General features: G+C 36.6%; 1 protein-coding gene across 6 annotated transcripts in view; it reads left to right on the top strand.

Moving 5' to 3' along the window:
- Positions 1–1,282: 1,282 nt before the first annotated feature.
- Positions 1,283–11,366, top strand: part of eml5 (EMAP like 5) — a 34,394-nt gene continuing 24,310 nt past the window's right edge. For all 6 annotated transcript variants that reach the window (XM_024276875.2, XM_036210118.1, XM_024276866.2 and 3 more), the window contains exons 1-4: positions 1,283–1,819; positions 6,945–7,104; positions 9,336–9,434; positions 9,697–9,765. In XM_024276875.2, the coding sequence (XP_024132643.1) occupies positions 1,623–1,819; positions 6,945–7,104; positions 9,336–9,434; positions 9,697–9,765 (525 nt within the window). In that variant the 5' untranslated portion in view covers positions 1,283–1,622. The remainder of the gene's footprint in view (positions 1,820–6,944; positions 7,105–9,335; positions 9,435–9,696; positions 9,766–11,366) is intronic.

Genomic DNA, 11,366 nt, shown 5'->3' with positions numbered 1-11,366 from the left:
TTATTTAAACAGCCCACATTCAACAACTAAATCCCTTTAAATATTTCAACTTAAAAGGTGTAAATTAAATTAATAATATATTTCTGACAAGTGTCACTCCAAAGACTAAAACGATTAAAGCCCCTCTTGAATGAAAATCCAGTTTTTTGGTGTTTTTACACATGTTCTTGTTGAGTTTTTCTCATAATGGAGGACATATCTTTGAGAATGTAAGATTAAAATTGCGTTTCTGAGTATTTGTTCAAATTGTGATGGATCAGGAGCAAATTTTGAAAAAGCTCTCAGTTGGGACACAGCAACTTAAATGGAAAGTCCAAAGCCTCCCTGCTCTGCTCCAATCTGATGCATCCACCTGCAGACTAATAGATCCCTGAACATTATTGTTTTCTTTGTCTGAACTGGCATCTGAATCAAAACTGGATGGCTGGATAGCGCCAATATTGCGCGTTGATTTTTGTTGCACTGCTAATACAAGTTTGGTGTTGTAAACTAGCTAAACAAGGGAATGATGGGATAGGAACTGAGGCTTACTTCCATGCCAACAGTCCCGCCCCCAACTCTGAGGTGAATCTCCCATAAAGTCCTGCAGAAGATGTCTTAATGAACAGCACAGGTTTTTATTTTTATTATTTTTTTTTTTTTTAGTTTGGCTAAAAAAAAAAAAAAGAAAAGCACAATCACAATTAAAAGACCAGTTGGAACATTTTTATAATAGGTAAAAGTATAGTTCGAGTGGGGACTTTGAAAACTTAGTGTTGATCCAAAGTTATTCTCCACATCATTCATGCTTTTTTTGTAAAGTTTTGTCTGCTTGCATTTAAATATGCTTATTGACAGTATATAGAAAGTTCTCACAGACTGAAAATGTATATGTCTGAGTTTTTTTGCTGTTGTTGTTTTTATCATCCTGCACTGACACCATACAATATAAGCATTTCAGATTATAAAAAAACGTGATAACAGACTGACAAAGTTAAACTTTTTTTTTCTTTTCTGAGGTACTTCTAAAAGAGGAGCTAAAATATATTTAAAAAAACTGTAAAACGAGAGGAAATATAATAATTAAATCATTTTTTGGAAATTGGTTTGGAGTACTACCCTTCACAATATATATGTATATATATATATATATTTACCAAAATACAAACATGTATTTCAGAATCATTCATCCTAGTTATTTTTTGACTAGTTTCTGCTTTTTGGCCTTGCTGAACAGATCTAACGATGTGATTGGTCGAAGCGGTGTGACGTCACGTTTGTAGGCGGCGCTTGTGTAATAACAGTACAGCTCCATCTTTGTGGGATTTGACAGGAGCGTTGACCTGTGCCGAGGAGGACCGAGGGCGGAAGAAGTACAAAAAAAGACAACCACAATGGAAGCGGCTTCATAGAGACGCTTTCGTCGGAAAGAGGCAGAGTTGTCACCCTGTCAGGCGGCGAGTGTGTTCATCTAACAGCCCTGACAGAAATGCCTTATTTCAGTGCTCTCGCTGGGATGGTCGAAACCCAACGGAACTAATGGGATACGCGTCCTTGACATAACGCTTTATTTTTGTGGATGACACTAGTGTATCAGAGAGAGACTACGCGACAGCAACGGAGAGACACACGGAAGTGCGGACATGGCTGACAGAACTGCTCCCAACTGCCACCTGAGACTGGAGTGGGTGTACGGATACCGGGGACATCAGTGCCGCAACAACCTGTACTACACCGCCGCCAAGGAAATTGTCTATTTCGTGGCCGGAGTGGGAGTCGTATACAACACTCGGGAGCACAAGCAGAAATTTTACTTGGGGCACAACGACGATATCATAAGGTAAAGTGACTGCGCGCGCGCACACGACACAACAGTTTGTTTCAGCACCTCGGACAGCACCCCGGCTGAAAAACGCTTTGACAGCTCCGTGTCGTCCCGGTGGGTGCTGCTGGTGTCACCTTGTACAATGCAATATGATATTTTTTGCATGCACAATTTCTACAGTTTTTGAAGTGTCTTGCTCAAAGGCACATCAGCAGCAGAAGATTGGGTTTTTCAAAATAAAAGCGTGGTCTCCCTCATATTTAATAAACATTATGCCACTGAAAAACCTATATCTAAACCTAAATGTATATGTTCAGACTAGTCTTCCCTTTATATTCATAGCTGTGCTTCAACATGACTATCCTTGTAGGAATCCTGTGTTTGGATAGTGGTAATTTATACAACCCGACTGTCATTTTTTTGGGGAAAAAAAAAATTATAATAGTCTTTTTATTGACCTTACAACCATTACCTGTGTCAGTTGTGTTGTGTGTGTTTGTTGCATGGGTTGGCCTGGAGATGACTGGCTTCATAAACTGTCAGCAGTCAGATGGGCCGATGCTTCATTATTAATCACACAGTAAAGCTGCTAACCCTCATCTGCCCTATGGTCGAAATTTCTGAGTTCACATGTACAGCTGAAGGAGACACATGAGTCACACTGTAATCTATTACTTTTTTTTAAAGGAACACTCCTCTTGGCCAAGTACTGAATCATTCGCAGTCTCTGAATGTGTTCATTGTTTAAGGTGGAATATACTGTGACAATGATAGTCCTTTTTTAAAAGATATGAATATATTTTGTCTTGTTGGTTATTTACAAAAGTTTCTTACAAAATCAAAATGTTGATTTATGTTAAAATGTGTACATCCAAAACAATAGCTTATCCATTTTTATGTTTATTCATTAGACATGTCTTTAACCATCAAACCCCAACTAAAATTACTTTGTGGATTTACCATTTAAAGTGGCAGAATGTTCTTACATTGTATAATTAATCATTTTAGGACGAAGGTGATTCCCCAAAACAATTTTAGAGAGTTTGCACTAATCCAATTCAGGTTAGCAGAGTGACTCACAGTACAACGAAGAAATTGGACACTCGCTGCAGAGGTCAAAAGTTCAGACCTATTCTTTCAATTTGTCACCTGGTGACCTGGGTCAAGAGGTGACAAATGAAGTTTCTTGAACTTCCAGGATCCTTTTTCAACAGCAGACTCTACAGATTATTTAGAGACTCTTAAGTTGATTGACACAGAAAAAAAACCCGTCAATGTTGCACACATCATATTCACATACTGGCCTTGTCTTTTATAGCACAACCACAATTGATTTTCTGTTCAAGCTGATTGGAATAATAATTCTAAGTAAATCTACCACTTTTGTTTCACCCTCTTAATTTAATTCAGCCTTCTTTTACTGATCCCTTGTCTGATATAAAATAAGCGACAGCTAAATTAACTTTTTTTAAAAAATATTTTTCTTAGCGTGTTTTGTATTAGTTTAACTTGCAGCTGATACATATGAATACATTTTTTTAAAAAGTTTGTTCTGACAACTGTCAACGTTCAAACAGAAATGTTCCAGTTACTGTGTATCGGAAAAAATCCAGATGTAAGTGAAAAGTCATAGTTTCATATGGATGTTCTTGGTTTCTTCTCAAATGACTGACTTTCACTTGATTTTTTTATGAATATAATTTATGGGAACAAGAAGCTTACCTTGAGAAAATTTAGTATTCTATCAATTCTGAGTTTGTGCATGCACAAATTCTTGCATTAAAACAAATATTTGAATACTTGTAAGAGAAAAAAATCAATCTTATGCATCATTAGTCTTTAGTTTAGGGCAATTAGTGTTGAAATCTGAATGAAGCAAAAAGAAACACAATGTTACCATGATCACCATTTTCACAAACATCCTGGTTTTTTACAGATATGCAAATGGTGACTATTTTACCTGGTGTGAAAAAGATTTAACACATATTTTTTGTATTATTATTATTTGGTTTTGCTTTTAAAGAACGACTAAATGTGCAACATATTTGACATTTATTTAAAAATCTAAAATGGTATAACAAGTAAAATATATTTTTTTCCACAGAGAACCATTTTTGGTTTGTCACAGGGCATTAACCTCTTGATGCTTATTGATCCAAATATGCATCAAACCACTTTGGCTCCAAGTTTTGCTTCTACTTGAAAGCAAAAAACACAAGTAAAATGTATTTTGTCATAGCTAGACATAAATGGAGGCGTCAAGGGGTTAAAACCACAATTTTTTTTATTGTAGCTGTACAATAAATTATTTTTGAGGATGCTAGTTTTGTTTTGCACAAAAAAATTGTTTGTCTCCTTTTATGTTTTAGAAATTTTAAAGGTGTGATTGCATGTGTGATATGGTGATCTCATGACCTTAATGATTTATACAGAACAATAGTAAAACACTGTCAAAAGTTTTGAAGCAATTGTCATTTTAACTTGTTTCACAACCCGTTCATTCCAAAACTGTAGAATTTTAGGTTTTTAAATCAAAAGGTGTAAAAATAAGATACGCAATTTTGCAGAACTTTACAGGTTGACTGACTGAAAACTAAAATGAACCTTAACTGTAGTAGCTGATTTAAAAGGAGGACTGTAGCATTTGACATGTGGGATTTAGCCAAGCAGCCGTAGCTCATAGAAAGCAGAACTGTAGCGGTCTGCTAAAGGCAGGGTCATCAGGGATGGTATTTACCAGGTTCTTCTGAATAAAGGATGGGAGAAAAACAGCTGGTTGGAGGATTTTATTTTTTACATGAGGTATGTGAGCAGGTTATATTAAAAACAGAGTAGCAGAAATGCAATGAGTGAAAGGTCAAATGCATAACTGCTAAGTTTGATTTTGAGTTGGATACTCTGGATTACCTGCCTCAGGCAACATGTTGTTTTTTTATCTGTGTATGTCTGCGTCTTGTAAATCTTCAAATCATTTTTCTCTTCCACTGGAAGCTATTTTTATCCTCTTTGCTCTGATTATATAACTCATAAAAAGTAAAAGGAAATATGTCTAGTTAAATAGATGTTTTTAAAAATAATTGATAAAGAGTGAAGACACAATAATAGTTTCTCAAGATGGTCAAAAATCAGGCTGGTTTTGTCTGACCATAATCCTGTCATTTCGAGAATGTGTTACCAGGTGGACAGAACAACCAGCACTGAAACTGAATGAAGTCAGAAGTGTTACAGAGGAGTGGTCAAATGAACAAATGAAGACTGTCATGAGCTAATTCAATTACAAAGGCTGAGTTGGATTCTTTTTGAATTTCCAAACAAACCTGGATTAGAAAATCCAGGAATCAGCACTTCAATCAATATCTCAGATTATGATGGATAGAGTGCTGTCTTTACAAAGAAAGGACATTCTATGAAAAAGAAAGTTTGAACTCTTTATGTTAATTTTTTTAATAAAAAAAACATGTTTATGGGCCTTACAAATTACATAAATCCAATATCAAATGAACAACAGTATCTATAATCCATAATCTAAACCTGCTTTTGTCTAACCACAGACACAAGAGTGACTATCAAATCAAACCAAACTTTATTTATACATTAAATTGTCAAACAGGCTTACTGCAGACAAAATGAGGAAATGTAAAAAAAACAAATTAATTTATGCTCAAATGTAACAAAGGTCAAACATATGAAACTATTGAAAATCACTCTTATTTATCATAATAAAATAAAATAATGAAATCCGGAAATTACTTATGCATAAAAAATCTCCACAGTAAAGATAGACTTAATGGCAGACATGTTTGTTGGCTGAGAATCTGGAGTGTCCACAGAAAACTAATGCATTCACTGTGAAACATGCATTGTAGTGGGTGATAGGGACACCACATCACTGTGCTGCTACTTTAAAAAATAGAATCTATCAAATTGTGTCTTTCTATGGTAAAAAAAAAAACAATGAAAGGGAATGCAAAAGCAGTTCATGAAAGTAGAGCAAAAGCAGAACAGCTTCTATAACTGATTTATAGCTTGATTAAACGGTGATTATGAAAGTCACAGATGTTTTGATTTGTCATTTTCCTCACAAGAAATTGTATTTTAGACAAATTATGGCTTCTTTGATTCCCTCCTAGTTGACCCAGTCGATTAAAATCCCACATCCTGAACCTTCCACCACCATGCCTAACTGTAACATTTAATGTTTTTGGAAGCTTTGACTGTCTTTCTGTAAATTGTGATTAACTCTCTCCATTTTAAACCCATTCTTCAAACGACTGGAAGCAGTTTCAGAGGTCTTATTGGTTTTCACAGATGAAATTCTGCTGTTCTGTTCTCTTTGAACAAACAAAAAGCCAATTAAAGCCTAAATTACACAAAGTAGTCTTGCAATGCTTTACTCCAACTGTGTTGGTTTTAACAGTAAATGCAAATTTTAAGTTTGAATTCAGTCTCTTAACAACACTTTTTGTTCACATTTCTAACCTTCAAGCCTTGGAATTCTTGGAAGTCTTCCATTAATGTGTTAGCGTCTTCCCTCTTTTACTGTTAACTCTAAAATGTAAAAGAGGCCAAATTTGCATATGATAAATTGTTTACTAGATTTTCTAGAAGTAGTAGTAAATAGCATATATATAATGTTTTCCCTATAAATTATGTGGAAATGAAAAATATACCACTATTCTTTTTTCCTTAATGCAATTATAAATTGGCCAGTGTAGAAAAAAACTAGAAAAATAGTTCTTTAATAAGGAAAAAGAGGATTGTAGATTTAAAAAAGCCTGGTTGGTAATAAGAGAAAGCAAAGATTACAAGAGGGTGGAAGAGGGAGTGAACTTTCCCGGACATAGTTGAAACAAAAATGAAGGATAACATCTCCCAGTTTGCCAGCAACGATTTTTAAACTCTGAATACTAGACATGAATGAAACCAGGCTGTGTGTGCGTGCAGGCATAATGAAGTTAATTGAACCATGTCAGCTCATCAAGCTGCCCCTCTGTTTTCATGTTCCGACCCATCACAGATTTAATGTGTTCATCTCATTTCAGTGCTCTCTGCTGTGGCAGTAAATCCCTCGTCTGCCCTCGGCACACGAGCGCCAGCACGCAAATGGCAAAGCTAACCCACGACTGCTCACTCTTTACAGTTTGGCGCTGCATCCGGAGCGTGTGTTGGTGGCCACGGGACAAGTGGGCAAAGAGCCTTACATCTGCGTGTGGGACTCCTACACTGTGCAGACGGTGTCCATCCTCAAAGACGTCCACACCCACGGCATCGCCTGCCTGGCTTTTGACCTTGAAGGACAGGTGGGAAGCAAAATACAAACTTTTCATCATTTTAAATTTAAAGTTGTACCAAGAAACCACATAAGTTAAAGTCAAAGTTCACTGTTTTGAGTTTTGTTTTTCCTTTTCTCTTTTTTTTTATAAACTGAGAGTCCCAGAGTTGACCCAGTGCTATTTTTCTGCTCGGTTTGGGAGCTTGAGAACTAGATAGAATGTGACAGCGTTTAGTGGCTCTGTTTACTCCCCTTCTCTTCTTTCCTGGATCCAGAGATATAGAAGCTAAACACACATAACATTTACTAGGAATCCATTGTTCGGTTAGCCGGTCCATCCATTAAGACGATGTCAAAAAAGATGCATTGATGTTCTAGGCGGCTAGTATGAACTGTGGGGGTGTCATGTAGAATAAAAAGTACATGAAGCCAAGTCCTTTCTTCCACTTTATGCTTCTTCAACCCATTTAACAGTTTAGTACATGTCACACTGTGCTTTTGCTGAAGTTACATTCAAGAAGATGACAAGCTGAACACATTTTTATGCTGACAATCTAAAACCCTAATTAAGTTTCAAGAAGATTAAAAACACTGCAGGTTATACAGTATGTTAACAGCTAATTGATTTACCAAACAACAGACCTACTTTGTTAACTTCATTACTTTGAATAGGTAATTCAAAGTAATGAATGGGTAATTAAAATTTGGCTTCAGAAAATATTTGTATCTCTTGAACTAGTCTTTAAGGACAATTATGTCAGAACTGTAACCTAAAATGAATTACTTCTCAACTTTTTTCCTCATTTTTACATATTATTTTTTTAACCTATTGCCTTTTTGTTGTATAAAGTTTTGTTCATACAACATATTTAAAAAAAATCAAGATAGATGTAAATTAAAAATAAAGAAAATGTCAAAACATTGCTATGTTTTTTTTATTTAAAAATAAGTACAGTCAGGCAAACTAATAAAAGTGTTTAGTCTCACCACTAATTGTACAAGCTTTCCCAATTAAAAAAATAGATTGAGGCCAACCTCATCTGTGAGAGACAAAAATGAGAAAAAATAATATAGAAAAATCATGATTTTTAAAGAATTTATCTGCAAATTAAAAGTATTTGGACAATAGCAAATGTTCATCTCAGTACATTGTTATACAGTCTGCCATTTGTTGGCAATTTGTTGGAGGTTAAGTAAGTTCAAATATTTACATACTTTTGCTGGTATTTTGGCCCATTCCCCCATGCAGATCTCCTCTAGAGCTGTAATGTTTTAGGGTTGTTTCTATGCAGCAGATTTTTAACTTCCTACACAGACTTTGGCTGAATCCAAATTGCTCCCCTAGACCTACAGCTTCTCCCTACCTCTATTTTTTTCCTGCAACAAAAGACATATGGATTAATAGTGTCTTCAAATTCAGATATTACTGTTTGATGACATCATGAATAGTCGCCGGTCATCTGCTCAAAAATACATAACAACATCAGTTTTTATAACTTTAAAAAGTCATGCAAAAACAAAAACTTAAAATGTACATTTAAATGTAAACTTCTGTGCTTCAGAGCCCACCCACGTCAAAAAATGTGTTTGTGCTCCGTGTCAAAACCATGATTGATTAAATATAATAAATTCAAACAGGTGCCATTAATGTAGAAGTGGAGGACTTCAGAAGACACTAAAGTAACTTGTAACCATCCATAAAGTTTTAAACATCTAATTAAAATACTATAAGTGTTGTGGAGTTAAGGAATGTTAAAAAGTCTAAAGGTTGTCAGGCAATTCATCTAATATTATAAACAGCAACCATTAAAACCAATCCTTGAATCTGACCACATGCTCACTATCCACATGGTTTCACTTGAGCTTGCCTTTTAGATATTCCAAAACATATAATAGGGCTGTAAAAATTCTCCAGCGCATGCTTCTATACACGGCCAAACAGCGGGTCTTTAAAAAATCAATTCAGTCATAAACTATGCCAAAGAATGGGCCAGAATAGAAAAGGATTTCCATGAGAGCCGCTCTGTTCTTCTGCTCCACTGCCACTGCTGCTTACTTAGGCAGTCAGCTATAGGTGGCTCCTCCAGCTAAAGGACACAAATGTGCTCATGCTAAAAGTGCCAGGGGCTGGACAACTGTTCTCTTCTGGTCTGCAGCCATTATTAGCCTTTTTATTGTGGCCTCCATCCGTGTAACTAAGCCTATGGTGGTGGGTGGATGACTTCAGTTTAAGTTTTTTTTTTTGTGCTGTATTTGCAGTGTTTGGTGTCTGTCGGCTTGGACTCAAAAAACACAATCTGTGTGTGGGACTGGAGGAGAGGGAAGGTGCTGGCGGTCGCTCCTGGTCACACAGACAGGGTAAGCTCTTTTTTATGTCCCTGTTTCCACCACAGGCTTCATCACCACCTGCATAAACGAATAAAAAACTTGATTGATTGTGACCTTTCTACAACACAGCTTATAAAAGAAGGATATTAAAAAATAATTTGTAAAAATGCAGCACTGATAGATGGAGTGCAACTAAACAAATAATCAAATGTTAAGTATCTGAACGTAATGTTATTCAGTGAGACTTGTTTAAAACAATTCTTGTGTTTAAAACAGTTTTTTTCTCTTACAGATATTTGATATATCATGGGATTTGTACCAGCCAAGCAAGCTTGTAAGCTGTGGGGTCAAACATATCAAGGTACAGCCATTTTTTTGTCATTTATGGTGCTATTAACTCTAATAGCTGCAATCAAATGATAATTTTTTGGAAATTTGTTGATCCTTTTTATCCCTGGTCACAAAGAAGCCTTAAAATAGATCTATGCAAACTCCTTTTTTTTTTTTTTTTGGAGTCCACGGTTATTAGGCACTTATCAAATCTGGGGCAGGCAGTGACTGGGAATCTGTAGTAATTTCCACTGCAGAGGAGATTTTTTTCTCTCTCTCGTTTTATGGTGATTCTGCAGCTTTGCCCGGCATTCTCCCTTTCAGCCTTCTTCATTCAGCTTTTGAAAACCGTCTGCTGTATGAACTGCAGCTGTGCCCACTTCCTTTTCCGCCCCGATCTCTATCACTTTATGCAAAAAGTGGTCCGCATGAATCCACTCTGAATTGATGCAGGGTGTCTTCACCGTCTTTTCCCTGAGGATATATAGTTGTGCAGCATAGAGGTTTATGTCCAGAAAACATAAAAATGAATCATGCTGGAATAGGAAATGGGCCCCCTGGCCTTGTGCGACTAAACAGGGCAGCGTGTTTAAATGGGTTAGATGCCCTCAGTACAATCTACTGTGCTTATTTCTTACTGGTTGCAAACGTCTCACTGATGACTCCCTTTCTTCAATCCGGCCCGGTCTCACTCATAGTAATTCCCTTCTGAACTTTCCCTCCACTGCTGTGACACAGAAATTCCCTCCAGCCGCTATGGAGACCACCCCCCGCCCTCCCACTCCACCACCCCCTTTCACCATCTCCGCTGAATCCTTCAATCCAGCCCTTCCCATCCTCCCCTCCTTCCCTCGTCTCTGGTTTTCTGATGCCAAGGCGATCCAACAGTTGTCCCACATAATTCCCCAGCCTTCACACTGCTGCCCATGTGACATCTGCTCCCTCGGCCTGTGCTCGCTCAGCGATTATAGCACTCAGAGCATGCAGGAGATTTAGTCCCGGTAATCCACTCACTAGAGGGCTGAGGAAAACACAACCTCAGTGATGAGGACGCTTCCCTCATTGCACAGATCCTCATGACTGTTTGTGTTTCGATTTGTTCTGGACAACTAAGACCTTAGTTTGCTCTTATTCCGCCTACCAACACACACATACCCACAGACGCATACATATATGTATAACTATTTATGATTATTTAAGAGCTTTGGTGCTGCCAGCCATAATGACTCTCAATTGTCATTCATAAGCAGAATTCTTTTGGTTTATTTATATATTGAAATATTAAAACCATCTATGCATCAGAAAATAAGTTCCTCTGATCTGTAAGAACCACTTGCACAGTCATTTTGCTGTAACTGTGTTGCGTTACCCTCAGGTTTTAGCACAGTAAAACATATATTTTTATGGCATTTTTAATAATTTTTTTAACATAATGTTAAATTTCAAGTATTTAGAGGATATGAATTAGAGCTGAGCCTATACTGTTAAACTTTAAAACCTAAATCAATTTGCAAAATTACTATAACACTATTATAAACATGCTTAACAACCAGGTCCAAATTGCGGTTAAAGGCCTAATATTAATTTGCCAAGTGACTCTGTGGCTGTGTGCATTGGTTTTCAGCGAGGCAA

Source organism: Oryzias melastigma, linkage group LG22, assembly GCF_002922805.2.
Source record: "Oryzias melastigma strain HK-1 linkage group LG22, ASM292280v2, whole genome shotgun sequence".
Taxonomy (NCBI): Eukaryota; Metazoa; Chordata; class Actinopteri; order Beloniformes; family Adrianichthyidae; genus Oryzias; species Oryzias melastigma.
Note: the sequence above shows the minus strand (reverse complement) of the source record. Positions and strands in the feature narration are given on the sequence as shown.